At 31.0% G+C, this 21,995-nt stretch overlaps 1 protein-coding gene across 1 annotated transcript in view; it reads left to right on the top strand.

Moving 5' to 3' along the window:
• Positions 1–3,030: 3,030 nt before the first annotated feature.
• Positions 3,031–21,995, top strand: part of LOC111629236 (transmembrane protein 209-like) — a 28,419-nt gene continuing 9,454 nt past the window's right edge. The window contains exons 1-6 of the mRNA XM_023373112.1: positions 3,031–3,182; positions 3,272–3,458; positions 13,988–14,060; positions 15,510–15,612; positions 21,197–21,372; positions 21,450–21,512. Of these exons, the coding sequence (XP_023228880.1) occupies positions 13,992–14,060; positions 15,510–15,612; positions 21,197–21,372; positions 21,450–21,512 (411 nt within the window). The 5' untranslated portion in view covers positions 3,031–3,182; positions 3,272–3,458; positions 13,988–13,991. The remainder of the gene's footprint in view (positions 3,183–3,271; positions 3,459–13,987; positions 14,061–15,509; positions 15,613–21,196; positions 21,373–21,449; positions 21,513–21,995) is intronic.

Below are 21,995 nucleotides of genomic sequence, written 5' to 3'. Positions count from 1 at the left end.
AGCAGCTCCAGCTCCAGCTCCACTCCAAAGCCCTGGTTGTAATGGTTTTCTTGTCATCTTTGGCTGTTTTATAGATGTAAAAGAAATTTTATAAATTTCACTTTTTTAAAGTGGTCATAGATTCTTTATCGTTTGTAAGGTTTTCGAAAGATACTTAAAAATCATTGGATTTCTTTTTAAATTATGAATCTTTGTGCTTCTAGAAAGGCAGTTCAACTGGTTAGTAGGTAAATCATTAGAAAAATAAATCAGGAATCACTGTTTAACTGAGAAACAGTTTGTGCATTCATATAAAATTTATAGTTATAATTCTAAGAGCTTCATGGAACATGGATTAAAGATTTTGCAATTAGTTATTCATAAGCAGTTTGTTTATACAGAATTTCACAGGATGTATTTTAGTTAGAATGTACTTTTCTGAAATATGAGATAAATATTTATTTTAATTTTAAACAATAAACAATAATCCTAAACAATAACTTTGATAAATAAGACTTGAAGGTTAGTTAAGGAGATTATGTAATTATTAGGAATAATAAATACACAATGTTATTTACTTTTTTTTTTATCAATTATCATTAAGCAATTTCATATTGTTATAAGAAAATGAGATTTGATTTTAAAATTTACTTAAATATAATAATGAAATGCAATACTCTTTTTAACATTTATATGCAGTGGAGTGCTATGACATTTGATGATAGGGAAGCTGTGTTTCTGTAAGAAGCCGACTTCCAGGGGCAATCAGTTAATTGCGTGTCAGTGATGGTCTAGGGTCCATTCGTATTTGTTTGTTCGATAAGCCAGTAAAAACTAGATTTCTCTAAATGTATTTTTAATATCACAATTACATACTGAATCGCTAGCCACAATATAAGGGCTAAAATTAAATATAAAAACTTGGTGAAATAAAATATGTGGTGGATATACATACCTGTACAAAATATTCTTTAATTGTATGAATATAACTTTTAAAGAAAATTATAATTAAATATAGCTTTGTAAAGAAACATACATAAAAATAACAAACTATTCTATACTTTTTAAGTCTTAAAACAATGCACTTTAGTCAAATAGCTCCCTACCAGTGGCTAATGATGGAATTAGAGATGGTCCTAGTAGGTGTGCAGTGCATGCATGTATGCACGCAGGCTGGCAAATCCTAAGGGTGCCAATACTGGTCAATGTCAAATGCCTCTTTTGTCGCATCACTAGTATACCTCAAAGGACGTGACAGGGTTGTTGTAAATTTTAAACGTTTCTAGCTGTAAAAATCTAAATACAGTAATACCCCGAATTTACGCAATAGGTGGGACCGAGNNAAAAAAACTTGTTTATTTACAACTAATTTATTATTAAAAAAATTAACATACAACCTCATTGATTTTAATAAATAAAATGGCAGACAGCAAATCGTCCTTCATTGACTGTCTATTATCACGTCAAAGCAATCTTAATCCTGAAATATTGATTTTTATATATATATATATTTTAAAAGTGTTTCTTAAAACAATTATAATAGTCCTCTAGTGGTGGATACGAGTTATCTTTGATTTGCATATAGTTACAATTTCATGATTCAATTTCAATTTCACCACTAGAGGGCTTGAACCTGATACAGATGGTATAAAACTTGGCAGTTGGTGAGAACATTTACTTAATTTTTAATGTTAAGGCGTCAGATACCTAAAATGAAAGGCTGACATCTGATCGTTTTTAATTGTAAATTTTACCTATTGTTGTTCGTTTTTATGAATGTACAGTGAGTTCTTCAAACCAATGTAAAGGCTACTTCTATGGTGTATGAAAAAAGGATGAATTGATAGACTCAAAAATTAAATAAATTTTTTGTACATAGTCTAATCTCTAATTGAAAATTAGAAGAAAAATATCCTGAGTTCATCATGAAATCATAAAGTTTATTTAGACAAACCTTATAAGGAATAGTGGAACCTCACTTAACAAGCACTTTGCATAACAAGCAAAACAAATTTGTAAAAAAAAATGAATTGCTTAACAAGCAACAAGAAGGGACGTCCCAGATTGTGCACATGCTTTATCAGTCTGTGTTTAGCACTTGTTCCGCTAGCATCTTAGTGTCACTTGTGATCATACATTTTTCAAACTTTTGTTCAGACATATTACATATAAACATCAAGAACCATAGCCCGTTATATAATAAACACACCAAACGATATGTGAAATTCTTGGACTATGTGAAGGCTATAATTAAATATTAGAAATTAATTAATTTGACTAGAGGTAGGTAGTTATGCTGCCATCTTGTATTAAATTTAATGACCCATTCCAAATTTAATTTTAGAAATGTCTGAATTAACTATTTATAATTATTAAATTTAATATGAGATGGCAGTATAACTGCCTATCTCTAGTCAAATTAATTAATTTCTAATATTTAATTATAGCCTTCACATAGTCCAAGAATTAGGCATATCATTTGGTGTGTTTATCAGACATATTATCTGTAATTTTTTTTTTTTGTAAATTGAATTCACATTTCAGGTTGGTTCATTCTGTGCTAGAAGAAAAGATGATGATGATTCACGCATTTTAACAATGTATATTGTATAATTTTCTTTGAATAAACGTTATACATAAAATATTTGAGTATTTTTTCCACGTGAAACGCATTATCATATTTTACATTAATTTATATGGGAAAAATTGTTTTGCTTAACGAATATTTCACATTACGAGTAAGATTCTGCAGCAAATTATGCTAGTTAAGCGAGGTTCCATTGTATAATGTACTAATGTAGGCTATATATAAAACAATGATAAGTATGTTTTATACCTAAACGTGTCTAAACAGAAATAGTACAGGCAGATATGAATTTTTCAGCTTCATTTTAATTTTATAGGATCTCCATTGTATATGTGGTCCCTATCTAAAAGAATCTTGTGATTTATATCACTTTGTGTAGTCTGATAGTTTTTTATATTGGTTTTACTATTAAGTTTATTATTAATAATGAGGAAATTAAGTTGTTATAACATTCTAATTATAATTTATTAAATAATTTTTTCAGAAGTTATTATTGCATGTATTTTTACATTAAATGGTCTTTACAATGCTTACTTGTATGTTTGGCCAACTATTGGACAGAGTCCTCTTGAACTGACTCCAGTTTACAGAAAATTATTTAAGATTAAAGACAATGGTAATGACTCATATAATGAACAGTTTCACTAAAAAATATTAATTTGTGTATAAAATAAACAATTAAATATCTATATGTTTGAATTTCAGATATTGGTTTCAAGTATGCGTCAACAGAATTTAATCGTACCTCAAGTCCAAAATCTAAAGTTTCAGCTGTCACGCCAAATTTTGTTTTACCATCAGCTAATTATGTATCTGATTTGTCAAATTCATCTTCATTTTCTTCACTTAATTCTTCATTGGATCATTTAGGATATAGTTGGACAAATTCTAGGTAAAGTTTTAAATTATTTTATTTGTTAAATTATAAAAATTAAATTGTGAACAGTATTAAAAAGTATATTAAAACTAGTTAAAAACTCTATAAAGTTAAGAACTAAAAAATGGTTCTTTAATGGAAACATAACATTACAGAAATATAAAAATACACAAGAAAAGAGTGTTTGAGCACTTCCAAGTCATTTGACTCATCATCAGAAATTCTGATGCAATGTTTTAAATAAAACTCCATTAGCATGGATGTAATTGTGAATATAAACACCTCATTAGCATTGTTATACAGAAATTATCAATTTTGTAAATATATGTTAGAGTTAGGATATTAATTAATATTATCACAGTAAATACTATATACAGTGTAATTATATGAAATATCTTTGAAGAGCATAGAATGAACCGTTTCTATTACATAGAAAGATATTTAGAATTCCTGGGATTGATAAGTATATTATAAATGCCTCTTATAAATCCAGCGTGTCAGTTATATGGAAATTCATTACAATGTTTAATTAAGAATTTTCCAGAAAACAAGTGAGATTCTGGTCAAAGAATTGCTATCTTTTCATTTTTTCCTGCATGTTTTTTAAGTTGAATGTTATTGGTAGATGTTGTAACCAGTGCTTTGGAGCAACCATTTTTTTGAGTTGCTCTATGCACCAGTTAAAATATTCTTATAGGAATTACACTAATTTTTCTTTGATATATAAGTACATATAAAAAAATTTGTTTATTTACAATTAATTTATTATTAAAAAAATTAACATACAACCTCATTGATTTTAATAAATAAAATGGCAGACAGCAAATCGTCCTTCATTGACTGTCTATTATCACGTCAAAGCAATCTTAATCCTGAAAATAGACATTCAACACTTGCTTGAGAAGTTGGCATACTTGAAGCAACTCTGCATGCTTTTCTGATGTGCTCCTGATAATGGTCAATGGCTTTGAATACATTCACCTTTAATCTCCCCACATCCTATATTGCATTGCAGTCTTTCTCAACATGTTTGTCTATTTCGCTGTCATCTTTATTATGTATAAAGTGCGTTTCAAATTTATACAGAACGAAAAAATTAAAGTGAAACCCAAATTTGCTGCATTAAGTGACAAATGTTTTATTAAAAATAACATGAATATACATGTTTCCACACTGCAAAATAAGAATTTTAATCAAACTTTAACATTTTGTCACTGAAAATAATATTTTTGAAAATTTTGTACAAAAAAACTGTTACATATTTATCTAGACAGGCACTCATTTCATGACTTGAATATTGTTTAGTTTCAAGCATTGAAATATGCAAATTAGCTTACATATCTAATTGTAATACAAATTATTTATGTTGTTCAAAATTTTAAAATGGGTAGAACAAAGAATTTATCTGATTATAAAAAAGGGCAGATTGATGCCTATAAATCATAAATCAAGTCAATAAGAGAAATTGCAGCATATATAATTCATCCAAAATCAACTGTGGCAAGGATGTGCCAAAATTCAAGACAGGTCCAAAACCCAAGCTTACACCTCAAGATTGTAGACAAATCATCAAGGTTTCCTCCACAAAACAAACATCAGTAAGAAAAATAAAACAAGAATTAGACTTGCCTTGTAGCAGCACAACAGTGTGGAGAGTTTTAAATAAATCTCCAATGTTAAAATTCAGAAAAAAAAGCTGTAATGCCACCACTTTCATTAAAGCACAAAAGTGACAGACTTGATTGAGCACAAAAACACATGACATGGTCCAAAGAATGGATTGTTCAGTGATGAAAAAAAATTCAACTTAGATGGTCCAGATGGTTGGAAGTATTATTGGCACGATTAAGAACCGAAAAACAAATATTTTCAAAACGCCAAATGGGTGGAGGATCAATAATTGTGTGGGGTGCGTTTGGATTCAATGGAACCACAGATTTAGCATTTATAACTCAAAAAATGAATTCAGAGAAGTATCAAGGCATGCTTCAAGATCATTTATTGGAAGCTGGACCAAATATTTGTGGACAAAATTGGATCTTTCAACAAGACAATGCCCCTGTGCATGATTGTAAATCAACAAAAATGTGGTTTAAACATAAAAATATTAATCTGATTGCATGGCCTGCTAGAAGCCCTGACCTGAATCCAATGGAAAATCTTTGGGGGATGATGGTTCTACAGTTTATGCCAATGGAAATCAGTTTTCCATAATTCATGATTTGAAGGCAGCAATTTCAGATGCTTGGGATAAACTTAAGATTGAATTCCTTCAGAATCTAATTGAAACAATGCCTAATCGAGTATTTAATGTAATTAAGTTAAATGGTGGTTACATTGGCCATTAAATTGTAAGAAAACTTTACAATTTGAAACCTGTCCAGATAAATATGTAACAGTTTTTTTGTACAAAATTTTCAAAAATATTATTTTCAGTGACAAAATGTTAATATTTGATTAAAATTCTTATTTTGCAGTGTGGAAACCTGTATTAGGTAACCAAAAAAGTTCTGTTATTTTTTGTGAAACTACAAAGTTTAAAGAATGTTACATGTAATACACAATAGAAGGCACTAAAATTCCAGCAGTATGTTAATCAAGATTTAATGCTGACTCATATAAAGAGAAGCAGAAAGATTATCTCTTAATATTATAAAAATTGACCTGAAGATGAATACTCCAAACTATAATTCATGCTTGTATGTTGTATGAGTTTAAACTTTGAACAAATGCTCTGCAAATGGCTCAAAAAATATGCCAGTCTTTCGGACAAGGTTCTGTCAGTACTCGCACCAACCAAAGGTGGTTTAGAAAATTTTCTTCTGGCGATGAGTCACTTAAAGATGCGTCACGAGAAGGGCGGCCATATGTCATTAATGATGAATTACAGGCTGCAATTGAAGAAGATTCCGCTCAAACTTGTCAGATGTTAGCACAAAGGTTCTCCATAAGTGACAAAACTGTCCATTTACATTTGCATAGTCTTGGGAAAGTTTACAAGCTCAGCAAATGGATACCTCATCAATTGACATCTGCCAATATTGTGCGTATGGTGGACTGCATATAGAATTATTCACTATGAACTTATACCATCTGGCCAGACTATTACTGCTAACGTCTACAGTGACCAACTCCGTTGAGTTCACCAATCACTTTTGAAAAAACAGCAAGCTTTAGTGAACCATAAAGGCATTCTTTTCCTACATGATAATGCTATAGGCATCATGTTGCACGTGTGACCTCTGACACAATTCAGACGCTTGGATGGGAACCTCTTTTGCACCCTCCTTATTCCCCTGATATTAGCCCTTCTGACTATCATCTATTTTTAAGCCTAGATAATCATCTGCAAAATCGACAGTTCAGAAATAGAGAGGCTATGGAAACAGAGTTAGAGAAGTTTTTCAACTCTAAAGATCGTGACTTTTATAAAAATGGAATTTATAAGCTTGTTTCCTGTTGTGAAAAGTAATTGAATGTGAGGATGGTTATTTTGATGAATAAATTGTTATTTCCTATACGTTTTTATGTTTGTTTTCTTTCAACAAAAAACAACAGAACTTTTTTAGTTACCTGATAAATTCATGTTATTTTTAATAAAACATTTGTCACTTAATGCAGAAAATTTGGGTTTCACTTTAATTTTTTCGTGTCTGTGTAAATTTGAAACGCACCTTATAGATTCACCATTTACAATGTGTTCCATCTTGCATGTAACTGATTTTTTCTTTCCATTATTGTATTCAAATACAAATATCTCTTTAAGCTCTTCTTCTGTAAATCAACTGTCTATCAAGGGTGATGGTTTTAAATTTTGGTTTGACGCCATGGCTTAAATAATCAAATATTTAAGTGTTAATAATTGAGAAATTATGCATATAAACATTCATACATACAAAATAACCAAATGATAATAATAATCTTACCTCTGCAAACAAATTACGAATTAGGATATACGATTATAACAAACTGATTGCGAACAGAAATGAATGACTGTCACACTCAAAATCAAATGTAAAAATGAATATTAGTGCTGCTCCTAGTGGTGAATTTCTGTACTAATGACTAAAGCCACTTGTAAGTAGAGTTTAAAATCTCCTACTCATTAGCACCCCTCCCCATTAACTCCACATCTGTGATCGTTAAGAATTCAGAGAACTGGGGGTCACAAAGGGGAAGGAATAGTTTGTTCAGGGGATAGTGGAGACTGGAGAGAAAGGCTCCCACCTTTCACATGGGACATACATGGAATGGATGTAAAATTCATCTGTGCTTGTGATCACCTTTCTTTTTAGTTCAATTATTGTATTCTTAACATTTGTAATATTACAACTTATGCCACTTCCATTCTCACTGTCTCAAATATTAAATAAATATATATATTAGAGCAGTGGAGCACTACAAATTTCCATGCTCCAGTTCCGCTCCTGCTCTGAGTAAAAATCCGTTGCTCCACCTGCTCCATGCAGCAGCTCCAGCTCCAGCTCCACTCCAAAGCCCTGGTTGTAATGGTTTTCTTGTCATCTTTGGCTGTTTTATAGATGTAAAAGAAATTTTATAAATTTCACTTTTTTAAAGTGGTCATAGATTCTTTATCGTTTGTAAGGTTTTCGAAAGATACTTAAAAATCATTGGATTTCTTTTTAAATTATGAATCTTTGTGCTTCTAGAAAGGCAGTTCAACTGGTTAGTAGGTAAATCATTAGAAAAATAAATCAGGAATCACTGTTTAACTGAGAAACAGTTTGTGCATTCATATAAAATTTATAGTTATAATTCTAAGAGCTTCATGGAACATGGATTAAAGATTTTGCAATTAGTTATTCATAAGCAGTTTGTTTATACAGAATTTCACAGGATGTATTTTAGTTAGAATGTACTTTTCTGAAATATGAGATAAATATTTATTTTAATTTTAAACAATAAACAATAATCCTAAACAATAACTTTGATAAATAAGACTTGAAGGTTAGTTAAGGAGATTATGTAATTATTAGGAATAATAAATACACAATGTTATTTACTTTTTTTTTTATCAATTATCATTAAGCAATTTCATATTGTTATAAGAAAATGAGATTTGATTTTAAAATTTACTTAAATATAATAATGAAATGCAATACTCTTTTTAACATTTATATGCAGTGGAGTGCTATGACATTTGATGATAGGGAAGCTGTGTTTCTGTAAGAAGCCGACTTCCAGGGGCAATCAGTTAATTGCGTGTCAGTGATGGTCTAGGGTCCATTCGTATTTGTTTGTTCGATAAGCCAGTAAAAACTAGATTTCTCTAAATGTATTTTTAATATCACAATTACATACTGAATCGCTAGCCACAATATAAGGGCTAAAATTAAATATAAAAACTTGGTGAAATAAAATATGTGGTGGATATACATACCTGTACAAAATATTCTTTAATTGTATGAATATAACTTTTAAAGAAAATTATAATTAAATATAGCTTTGTAAAGAAACATACATAAAAATAACAAACTATTCTATACTTTTTAAGTCTTAAAACAATGCACTTTAGTCAAATAGCTCCCTACCAGTGGCTAATGATGGAATTAGAGATGGTCCTAGTAGGTGTGCAGTGCATGCATGTATGCACGCAGGCTGGCAAATCCTAAGGGTGCCAATACTGGTCAATGTCAAATGCCTCTTTTGTCGCATCACTAGTATACCTCAAAGGACGTGACAGGGTTGTTGTAAATTTTAAACGTTTCTAGCTGTAAAAATCTAAATACAGTAATACCCCGAATTTACGCAATAGGTGGGACCGAGAGATAACTGTGTAAGTCGAATTCGCGAAAGTTGGGGTATAATTTTGCAATTTGTGTAAAATCCAAGTCGGATATATGTAAGCTAATAAATGTTATCATTAATCTTATCTCGTCTTTTGATTCATTCACGGTTACAAGAAATCACCACATAGAGTCTCTCAAGTCTCCGTAGATATAACAAACACAGAAATAAATAACACAAAATAAATTGTAGCTATGCGTCGATTCCGCACGACACGTCCGAATATATAAGCTGAACAATAGTGTGGGGGGAGTGAGTAATCAAGGGTTGCATGGTGCTAAAACAGAAGACGAATTGACGAGATTTGAAAATCGCATAACTCCGGGTTCACGTAAGTCGAGGTATTACTGTATGTTAAACTTAATACTAAGTACATTGTCCATCATTTGTTTTCTAATTAATTCGTTTTAGGACCAGATATCCACGGAAATTTCCAAAATTTACAACTTTTCAGTCACTCTCATTGAACTGGAAAAATTTCTGTCTTTATTACATCTAATATTATGAAGAAATCAGTCCCCACTGTACTTAACTAGAGATTGGTTCAGATAAGTTCTTTAAGTAAAATTCCGGCTCTTTCAGCATGGTTTTATTTATGTCCCTAATTCCCTAGCTAGCCTCTTAATTATTTAATCACTACTTAAGTAGAAATAAGTTGAAACTGGTTACTTTGTATTTGAATATTTGTAGTCTTGGGAAAGAAGTGCAGAGAAATTTTTATGACAACGGATACAGAAATCGTAAATTTAAGGAATATAAATTCTAGAGCTTTTTTTTTTCCTTGTGTGTTTCATTCATTAAATTTAGTTGTAAATGATGCTGCCAAAGTAACAGTTCATTTTTTAACATTGTACAAGAATTGTACATGTTAATTTCTGCATCCCCTTATAGATGGGACATACTAAATCGTTATATCACTAGTTTAACATTTATAAGTAATACAAGATGGGAAAGCAGAATAACAGCAGAATGAATATATCAAATATTTTAATGGATTTTTTTAAACTCCTGTCAACTATACAGAATTATCATAAAAACATATCAGTAAATTCCTGTCGGTTGGGTTAAGTTATAAATCTACTCATGATTAACATAATCGGGTGAGGGCGGCCAAATATCTAGCAGGCAGGCAGCTAACAGCCCAGAACCGGTCCTGGATAGAATCATTGGAAGCATTATATGATATTTTGATGTGTAGCATCTACCATGTGAGGTTGGTGCTCTGTAAAGTGCATGCGTAAATGTGTATAATCTGGCTGCTTGGAAGCTGACCCAGTTTTGACAATACAGCGTTTCCATTCCAATACTGATATTCAAATATACAATAGCAATCTTATTTTTTATTTTTTTTTTCACATTTAGTATACGAGGGCTGTTCGGAAAGTTTGCGGCCTCAAATAGAACAACAAACAAAATAATGTTAAAACTTTTTTTATTTTTCAATGTAGTCTCCTTTGTTAGCAATGCACTTATTCCAGTGATGTTCTAGCTTTTTTATGCCATTACAATAGGTTGATTTGACAAGGTGTGCAAAATACTCGTTTACCTCAGAGATGACTTTGTCATTTGAGTGGAATCTCTTTCCAACCAAGAATTATTTTAAATTTGGAAAAAGGTGGAAGTCACTGGGGGCCAAATCAGGTGAGTACGGTGGATGTGGAACTAATTGGAAGCGAAGTTCGTTTATCTTTTGTTCAGTGATTCTGGCGGAATGTGCAGGTGCATTATCGTGGTGGAACAGAACTTTTTTCTTCTTCAAGTGTGGCCTCTTTTCTTCGATTTCTTTCTTCAGTTTTTCCAAAAGTTCACAGTAATAGACAGCATTAATGGTCTTTCCTCTTTCTAGGTAGTCAATAAAGATGATGCCTTTAGCATCCCAAAAAACCGAGGCCATCACTTTACCCGCTGATGGAACTGTCTTTGCCTTCTTTGGTGGTGGCGAACTGTGGTGTTTCCATTGCTTCGACTGTTCTTTTGTTTCAGGAGTGTAGTAATGGATCCACGTTTCGTCAGTAGTCACAAACCGACGCAAGAAATCCCGTGGGTTTTTCTTGTAGAAGTCCAAACACTTCTTTGACATCAAAGTGCGAACACGTCTTTGCTCAGCGGTCAGCAGATGCGGCACCCAACTTGCTGAGACCTTCGTCATACCCAAATTTTCGGTTAGGATGTGGTGCACTCGGTCGACAGAGATGCCTGTTGTCTCAGCTATCTCACGCGTTTTCAAACGGCGATCTGCTAACACCAAATCGTAAACTTTGTCGATATTTTTTTCAGTGACAGCAGTTGACGGCCGTCCGCTGCGAGGGTCATGTTTCACACTCTCTCTGCCAGATTTAAAAAGGGCTGTCCATTTTTTCACAGTGGTTTACGAAGGAGCAGACTCTCCCAAAACTTCATCCATGTCAGCTTTGATTTGAGATGCGGTCAACCCTATTTTCGTCAGGTATTTTATGACCGCACGAGTCTCCGTCTTCTCCATTTTTGACAAAGCATGTGCACATTGACTATCTGCTAAGCTGTCGTGACAAAACTTTATGACAAATCAAGTGGAAATTGGTATCGTATTTTTAGCAAGGATGGCTGAATTATTTCCGCCAAAAATTAAATTGATTGCAGCGCTGCATATAGGCAAGGCCGCGAACTTTTTGAACAGCCCTCGTAGAAATTTGTAATAAGATACATAATGTAGTTATATTAAAATATTAATTTTTAATTAATTCAAAGTATGTTAAAATATGAAAATAATTGCACAATATGTATTTATATTTTAGAAAATACAAGGGAAACGGCACTTCCACTGCTTCCAAGGACAGCATGCCACTGTTTATAAGAAATTTTTTAACATCAATTTATGAAGATTTTTATTTTTCTGCTATTATAAAATTATCATCAAATTTATTGACATTTCTTGAAAGATAGTGGACTTGTTGCCTTGTAATGGGCTTTTTAATACAGCTGGATAAACAAGCCAATGATACATACATTTTAAATGAATTGGGCAAGGTCATTGACTTGTTTATCTAACTGTACTAAAGTTACTTTACCAGAAAATATGTCCATCGTTTTGTATTGAAATTAGCCCAAAGTAACAAATTTCCAATTATGAAAGATCATATATCAATAATAATTGTTCTAGAATGTAGTTGTAATGCACACTTTTATTTATTAGAGAAAAAGAGAAGTTTAAAAGAAGTCATTTACAATTAAAATATTCTAATTAATGTATAAAAAAGCTGCTTATCTATGCAAAAACAGTTTTACAATTAAAATACCCAGTAACTTTTAATATTGGTATCTTCATACATGCATTTTGGAGAATTCATTAGCCTATGGGAAATCACAACTTTATGTATAATATTCAGGGTGATTAACCTGTTTTTGGATAAAAGTTTTTTATAAAATATCTTTATATGCATTAAAATAGGATGCATCAAAAATTTATCATTTGATGCCTTGAACAGTTCGAAAAAAAAAAAAAAAGTTTGTTGAAATTAAAATTGTAAATTGAATTTTTTGTTATAAATTCTATCAAAATTATATACAGTGGGTGATTGGTTAATGAACAAATCAGATAACGAACACTTTCACAAAAGATTTTTATGATCGGATAACGAATACTTCACGGAACAAACACAAAAAGAAGCAACAGAAATAGCAAATACTGATTGATTTTCCTTTGTATTCGGGTAAATTTTTGGAGCTCGGGAGACGTCAGCATCGACGCTCAACCTGATATATACTGATCAGATAGTATTCCTTGAACTTTGAAATACTCCCTTGTAATTCCAGCCTTTTATTTTTCTGACAAACAATTCTTTTATAGTATTCGCGAGACTGTTGGGCGGGCACTCATTAAGTTTTGCGTTGGTTTTAGTTTTGAAAGGTGAGAGTATAATAGCAAAAGTAGAGAGTGGACAGAAGATGTTTGATGTTGCTGGGCAGTATGGTTTCAACAGGTCTAAAATAGGCTGCAGTTCAATCTTATCTAAGAAAGATACAGTGTAATCAAGAAGTCTCAAGCAGCTGAAGGAGTAATAAAAATCTGAGAAATAATGAACATTGAAGAGCTCATAATAAAACCTGAAACTGATCTGACGACAGAAGAACGCCAAGAACTCTTGAATGAAGAACACCAAGAAATTCGGTGAGATATGTTTTCTTCTGAAAAAGAGGATTAATGCCAATATCTGCTATTAAACATCTTTTGAAGTGGAAGGATATCAGAACAACGGTCTTAGAATGGCATCCAAACCAGGTTGAGGTTAATAGGCTTGGGTATCTCTACAATTACAATGCTATTAATTACTTCTGAAAAATTCTGAAGAAGAGAAAAAAGCAATCGCATTAGACAGATTCTTTATCCCCCACAAACGGAAAAAACATGACTAATAAAAATGCAAGACTGTGTATATATGTATTTTTATTACTACATATAAATAAACACAGTAAGATAGTATATATTTTTTATTTTTTGGGGTCTCCAGAACAAATTAATCAAATTCCCATACAAACCTATGGTAAATTGATAATCGGTTAACGAACAATTCAGATAGTGAACAAAGTCTTGGAACGGATTATGTTCATTAACCAATCATCCACTGTATACTATTTGCTCTTTGATTTTTTTTATATGATAGCTATATTGTACATTAATTTCAATTTCTTATAATAATTTGTGCAGTTTTTAATTGAATCATTTCTGTTTGTAAAGTAATGGATTATGACTGTTTTAGTGGGATGTCAAGTCCAAATGCAAGTGTTCCAAGTAATTCGTGGATGTATACCAGTTTTCCATCTCCATATCAGGTGAGATTAAAATTTATTTGATGTGTCCAATTAAGGCATTCACTAACAGTCTAAACTGCAACACTGCAAATGTCAAAACCTCTCATAAGCATTGTAAAAGCTTACTGTTTCCACTTAAAAAATTTTACTATTTGTTTTCAAAAAAAAATTTTATTTTTTTTACACTTCTAAGAATATATTATATAATTTTCTTGACATTTTTAACATACATGTAATAAATAGACAAAACATAATAAATATTTTTGATATGTAGCTAGGGACATCCCAACCTATGGGGCAGTGAACATGTTAAATTGATTTTAATTTAGATAAAAGCATTCTAGTTAAATTCTTAAACTATTGACTATTTGCCTATACTGGATTAATAAATTTTAACATGGTGACTACCATGTTGTTTTTGATGAAATTTCCCACAGCACCACCATTTCATTTTTGCATGAATTTAAATTGTGAATAGAACTCTTTTATTTTTTCACTATTTTTTTTATTTCATACTTTTTATGTATAATAATAATTTTATAATAATAAATAAATATATCAATATAAATAAAATTTAATTTTTGTTTATTTGGCAACTTTTTTTAATTGAGTTTGATGGTAGAATAGATACTGTTGAAAATGATGACGATGTAAATTGCAAAATGAAAAGAATGTTGGTAGCTTGCTATTTGGGTCAGATGATTAAGATTTTGGTGAACCAAAATTTTTGCCTGATAATGAAGATATTTCTGAATGCCTTTCTGATGGAAATTTTTGAATAATGAAACAAACAGATATGCAGATCACTATATTAATAAGATTCAAATGAAATCAAAATCAAGATATCTTAAATAGAAAGCTATTTCTGTTGGTGAAATAAGAAAATTTCTTGGACTTTATTGTAGATTGGTCTTAATAAAAAAAAGGTTCAATTTTATCTTACTGGTCAATGAACTATGTCTATTTCTTATGATATTGTTACTGTATTTTAAGTTAATTGCTTCTCTGTATTTGTGTAATTATTCTGTATAAAATTTATTGCTGTTATCATCAAAAAAATCTATAAACACCTTTTTGGCTGCTGATTTAGATTATTGGCTATTATCATCATTGCTTCACAGTAATTTTTTTAAAATGCAAATTTAATTATTATTCTGCACCACAAAAACATTAGTTGAACTTAAACACAGGTGACACATGGTTTAAAACCCATAGAATAATACATTAAATGTATTGCATCCACATTATATATTCTGATTTAAGAAAATTTCTATGTATTCCACCCATGTTATAAATGGCTCATTCAGAAGTTTTACTGTATTGCACATATAATTCATGGCAGTCAACATGTTAATTAAACATAATATAAACAAGAAAATGGTTAACAGTTTAATGTGTACATTTCTAGGTAAGTCAAAATTGTTGTTTTTAATATAAATTTAAATAGCATTAAAAATGTAAATTATGTAGTTTCAGAATACATCACCAAATATATCTGCTTTTCCTTCTTACAATACAATTAATGAAAATAGCAGATTGAGAAACAGATGGGATTCTACACTTTCATCATCTGGTAAGTTAAATTATATTATTGTTTTATTTCATAATTTTTTAAGTTAAAAAAAAATTAGTTTAAATTTTTATTATACAATGCATTATTTAATGCAGGGGTGTCCAGCCCGTGGGCCGCATGCGGCCCAAGGCTAGTTCCAATGCGGCCCAATAAATGCGTAAACAAAACCGACAGATTTTTTTATTATTTTCAACGGCAAAAATTCAAAAAAGACGTTTCACAAAGCCGTAAACCTTTATACGTATTTTAATTTTGAGTGGAAAGGAAATTTTTTCAAATACTTGGAAATGTGTAAATGAGGAAGGTATATTAAATAAAGTTGAAGTTGTGACTCAAAGGAGTATAGACTCAAATTCGGGGAAAGGAGAGAAAGGCCGAAAGATAAAAAGTAGTGAGGAAGGTTAAATAAACCTTTTGTTAGGCAAATATCGACCATTAATTTTTAAACTTTCCTCACTTCTTTATCTTGGGTCCTTTCTCTCCTTTCCTTGCTTTGGGTCTATAATCCTTTGAGTCCGAACTCCAGCTTTATTTAGTACTCCTTCCAGTGTTGCATGATTTGGCTACTTTGTGCAAAATTTGGCTACCCTTTTATTAGTTTGGCGTAAAAAATATCATTTGACGCATTGGCTACTTTATGGGTTACATATTATTTATAAATATATTAGTTGAATAAAAATGCACTTTAAAATGGTGTTTCGTCACTTTTTATTAATTAGAGACCCAAATAAAACAAATATTTGTGTTTTTCAAATAAATTTTTGTTTGTCTCCTTTATAATAAATGAATTTATTTATTTCTAAGTAAAAATTGAATATGTCTGTAGAAGTAATTTTTTAAAATATCCTTATTCGTAATAAAGTTTTAATGCTTATTACTATAATCTAGACATGTTTATCTTTAAATATACAAGTATATTTAAGGATTGAGCCAAAATATACTTGGGCCACAAGTAGCCTATATATATTATACTTGTGGCCCAAAACTCCATGACTTCTTCCAATGTGGCCCAGAGAAACAAAAAGGTTGGACACCCCTGATTTAATGCATTGTATAATAAGAATTTAAACTAATTCATCTTCTATATACATACAATGTTTTGGTAAATTTATTGACATTGCTATTAATGTAAATGAACAAGAAGTCCAAAAATATCACATCAGTGCTAAAAAATACGAATTCTCAAATTATTGGACGCAATAGAAAAGAAATAGGATTATTAATTAAATTATAAATTCTCTGTTTAATTTTCATATTTATTTGCAAACTATTTCAAGCTTAAAACTAATACAGTCAACTTGCATTAAAATGAATTATTAGAGGAACAGTAATTAGTTTGCTTTATCAAGAATTTGTGTTAACAGTTTTTTAGGGTCAAAGTCAAGGTTGTATAATTTCAGGAGTTAAGGCTTAATAGGCAATCAAAATCTCTAAATGATAAAATTTTGAATTAATTTACTAAATAAAGTTAAATTTATTTATGAAAACAAATTAATGTTCTAAATGATTTTTAAATCAAACAATGAGGCGGCAAGAGTATTCATTGTTTAAGTGTGGAGAAATATATCAGAGTGGTTAAACAAAACAAAGCTAAAAGAAATTTGTAACTTTTTTTCTGTTGAAAATTGTTTAGAAAAGTAGAAAATCTTTTTTGATGGCAAAAAACTAAAAAAAAGGAGACAAATTTGACATCACTGTATGCACTTCCTAATATGCAAACTAGCATGTATTTGTGTGGAACCACATTCATTCATTTAAAGCAGTGTTTCTCAACCTCTAACGAATCGTCGCCCCGTTCACTTCAAAATTCCGATGCCGAGGGCCAAGGCTAACGCCAAATTCGTACTGCATTGAATAGACTATTGACTAGTATAATGTTATTTGTTTAATTATTGCATGATATAATGAATAAAATATCTAATTATTCTTAATATAATATTTTACTATATCTCCCAGAAAATTGTTTTTCGCCCCCAAAAATATAAATTGTTACAAATCGCCCCCTGAACATGGAAAAAACGCCCACATGGGGTGATATCACCCCCATTGAGAAACACTGATTTAAAGGGTGGGCATTCTTAAACTTTAATCCCTGTACAGTAGAGTGGTTCACTAAACCAGGGGTCATATTCTGGTCATTTATCTCTTGTCTCTTCTTTCAGAGACAAATGATTCGTCTCAGAGACAGATGCAATTCTGGTTGTTTATAATGATCTTGTCTTTGTTGTTGACATCACAATTCTATTAGGTTGATTAAACACGTTCAGGTTATCTGTGCTTACAACACAGTATAGAATTTTAACCAATGAAATTGTAAAATTTTTGAAAAAGCAGAATACAAAATTATAGATCACATGGTAAGGAAAGTACATGTTCAAATAAAGCATGTAATTTTGATAAAGATGTTTTTTGTTTTGTAATGTTTTTAAATATCGTCATGTCAAAATGTCTTGAGTAATTGTCTTTTAACAAAAAAAAAATTTTATTAACTTAAGTTAGAAAAGCATACATACTTAGGGAGAAACTAGAACTATAGTATTTCAAAAAATACTTAGAGAGACAGATAAGGTTAATAGCATATTCAATAGTTCAGAAATTGATGCAGGATCATTAAAAAAAGATGGAGTCAGTGGTGTTTCCAAGTAGCTGCTTAAAAAAATCATAAACATTATCTATCTCAAAATATTCTTTTCTGAGATAGAGAATATTCCTGATATGGTTGTATGAGGTGAGTAGCTTCCAGTTGTCCATATTGGATATAACAAAATCAAGGCAAAAGACGAAAGACCAGTTGAAGGACAACTATCCACTCGTCTGAGAGATGAGAGAAAAAGTTGTCCATAATCACGTTTGAGAGAAGCGATGATCTCTCAAGTCATAAACAAATGATTAGCCAATCAGCGACAGGCTAGACAGTGTCTCTCAGAAACAAGAGATGATGACCAGAACACAGTCCCAGATGTTTGAATTGCTCTACAATCAAAGTCAAACCCATCTTTGCTTACTGGGAAAAGAAAATCTAGTCAAAATTGAACATTTATTACAGTATAACTTTTTATTCTTCAATAAATAAATTTTTAATGTTGTTTTGCTTTATTTAACAGCAAAAATTGAATTATCATTGTTTAACAGGGCAAAAATTAGTTTGATTTTTTACAAACAGTTACTGTTAACTTGTCTTAGATTATAGCTTTGTTTCATGCATATTTATTACTAATATACATTAATATATTTAGATTTTTATTTATAATTTGTGTATTTAAATAAATTAACTGATAAGTTGTCAGATTAAAATCTCAATGCTTGTTTGAGATCTTGACAGTGAATTCTGTCACAGCCATGGAAAAAGTGTAGTGTTACAGCTAATGGTTAACATTAGCCTCAACAAAATACAGTGGGTGATTGGTTAATGGACATAATCCATTCCAAGTCTTTGTTCATTAACCGATTATTGATTTACTATAGGTTTTTATGGGAATTTGATTAATTCGTTTCAGAGACCCCAAAAAATACAAAAATATATACTATCTTACTGTGTTTATTTATATGTAGTAATAAAAATACATATATACACAGTCTTGCATTTTTATTAGTCATGTTTTTTCCGTTTGTGGGGGATAAAGAATCTGTCTAATGCGATTGCTTTTTTCTCTTCTTCAGAATTTTTCAGAAGTAATTAATAGCATTGTAATTGTAGAGATACCCAAGCCTATTAACCTCAACCTGGTTTGGATGCCATTCTAAGACCGTTGTTCTGATATCCTTCCACTTCAAAAGATGTTTAATAGCAGATATTGGCATTAATCCTCTTTTTCAGAAGAAAACATATCTCACCGAATTTCTTGGTGTTCTTCATTCAAGAGTTCTTGGCGTTCTTCTGTCGTCAGATCAGTTTCAGGTTTTATTATGAGCTCTTCAATGTTCATTATTTCTCAGATTTTTGTTACTCCTTCAGCTGCTTGAGACTTCTTGATTACACTGTATCTTTCTTAGATAAGATTGAACTGCAGCCTATTTTAGACCTGTTCAAGCCATACTGCCCAGCAACATCAGACATCTTCTGTACACTCTCTACCTTTGCTATTATACTCTCACCTTTCAAAAATAAAAACCAACACAAAACTTAATGAGTGCCTGCCCAACATTCTCGCGAATACTATAAAAGAATTGTTTGTCAGAAAAATAAAAGATTTGTTCATTAACTGATTACCCACTGTACATACACATTGGAATATATCCAATGTGTATTTTGTTCAGGCTACTTGTCATCTAAGATAATCATTTGACATGAGTTTGGTTAATGCTTTAATTGACTGGTCTTTCTATTCTGTTTGGATGCTCCAGAAGTAAAATCCTGATGGCAGTTTATACTACAGTGTGATTACTACCTGTTTGTGATTGCTGAAAATAAATTGAAAATATCTAATGTCAGGCTATTTATTTTCCTTTCTGAAAGACATAACTGAAATTTGTAAATACATTTAATAATAAATGAATCTTTTTTCCCATATTAAACTGTTCAGCCATAGTCACTCTCTATTCAAATCCACATGAAGTAGAGGAGAAGGTGGTATTATGGAACACTGCGGGTATTATGGAACCACCCCATTTCGAACTGATAATAAAGGCGAACTGTAGCGGAATGTGGCTGAACTGAACTAGGCAGACATCCATAGCAAGGGGAAAACCCGTTTTACTTCAGTTAAACGGTTGTCCGTATTTAATCAGCAAATTTGTTTTTTTCAAAATTCGCAAGTTTTGAATGCTAAGTGAATTTAATTATTTTTAAAATATAAATCGTGTAGTTGTAGGTTCACTGGTGCATGTATTCCGTTCCAGAGACTTAGGGGTACATATTAATCTGTGTGATGTTCACGTTTTTTAAATTTTGGTCTCGACAGACATAAGTTAATTCGAGATGGCGATGCGTGAAATACGGACCCCTTTGGTGCTTTTACAGTAATATGGAACTCAACTCCTCCGAACTCTCTCTTTGCAATCAGACATTCGTCCGGAGCAATTTGGGAAAAAGACACTAGGTAGAAAGTCTGAAAATATCGAAAAAGAGCTGCTGGAATATATATTGTTGATGGAGGTCATATTTTTCTATTATAAAAGCATTTTTGCGATAAAATACATTGGAGTAAATAATTTTGTAATTATTTAACATTTTTTGTCCTTTCCTATTTGTTTTTGGCTACATTAAAGCATTTTTTTGAAAATATACAGTAAGGTTCCATATTACCACCCGATTTTCTCTAAGCCTACTTTCGGACTTTTTGTACAAAAGCCTTCAAAAACCATACTTATAGTTACACTAGCGAAAAATCCAATTAGGAACATTTAGATTACTAGTTACCAGTACTTTTCGCACAAAAAATGTGGGTATAGTTATGATACCTTGTTTACAATTCACTAAAATGTAATTGGGGTTCCATAATACCACCTTCTAACATCTTTCACAAAGGTTGAAATTTAAATGAGATTGGTCATGCCTTGTGCCATGATCATTTGACATTGAAACATTGTTGAAAACTGCAGGAATTTCACACATACATTAAAATTTATTTTCTCATTTAAATAGGTCAGTCAGAAGGTAGTTCTGGAAATATATCATCATTTTGGAATTATCCACATTCTTCCATGCCTTTTACTCCTATTTTACGTAAATACCAATATCAACCAGCCACACGATCACCACAGTCTTCTACCATTCATGATAGTGATCCAGATTCTTCGGCAACTCAATCTGGAGATGGAGTAAATATACATTAATTTAATGTGTTTTTAGATTTTATTTGTAATTTTTTTTAATTTATTGTAATTTTGCAAATCAGATGTGGAGTAAATTGAAGATTTCTGAAGACCAATTAACCATCTGGGTTGCAAATTTGAGAAAGGTATGTTGTATACAATTTATTGTAAGAGGAGAAAGTTCCATTGGATTCTTCATTTTAAATCAGAGTTATTTAAATAAATTTTTATTAATTATTAAATGATTAATTAACTGTTGTTGTAAGAGGGAGAATCAACAAGTAAGTTGCACTCATACCAAAAATACAAGTGTGAAACATGCGGGTCAAAAATTTTTATGTATGAATGTGCAATCCAAGCAGTACTTTTTGACATAATCATCAAATTTGTTTAAACATTTATTGGAGTGTGGCATGAATTTTTCTATTCCTTCTTGGAATATTTCTGTCCAGCATGCAATAACTATTCTCAACGTCATATTTGTGACATTTTTATCAGACTTGTATCAGCAATTCAAAAACTCATTTTTCATGGGGCCAAACACAGAAATCACAAGGTGCATGGTCTGAACTGTAGGGAGGATGTTATCACCCAATTCATTTGAATTTTTCCAGTAGAGCCTTTATGAT

Source organism: Centruroides sculpturatus, unplaced genomic scaffold (genome assembly GCF_000671375.1).
Source record: "Centruroides sculpturatus isolate CEXI.00-Female unplaced genomic scaffold, Cexi_2.0 scaffold429, whole genome shotgun sequence".
In the NCBI taxonomy this organism is placed as follows: Eukaryota; Metazoa; Arthropoda; class Arachnida; order Scorpiones; family Buthidae; genus Centruroides; species Centruroides sculpturatus.
This window is presented reverse-complemented; position numbering and strand designations above follow the sequence as displayed.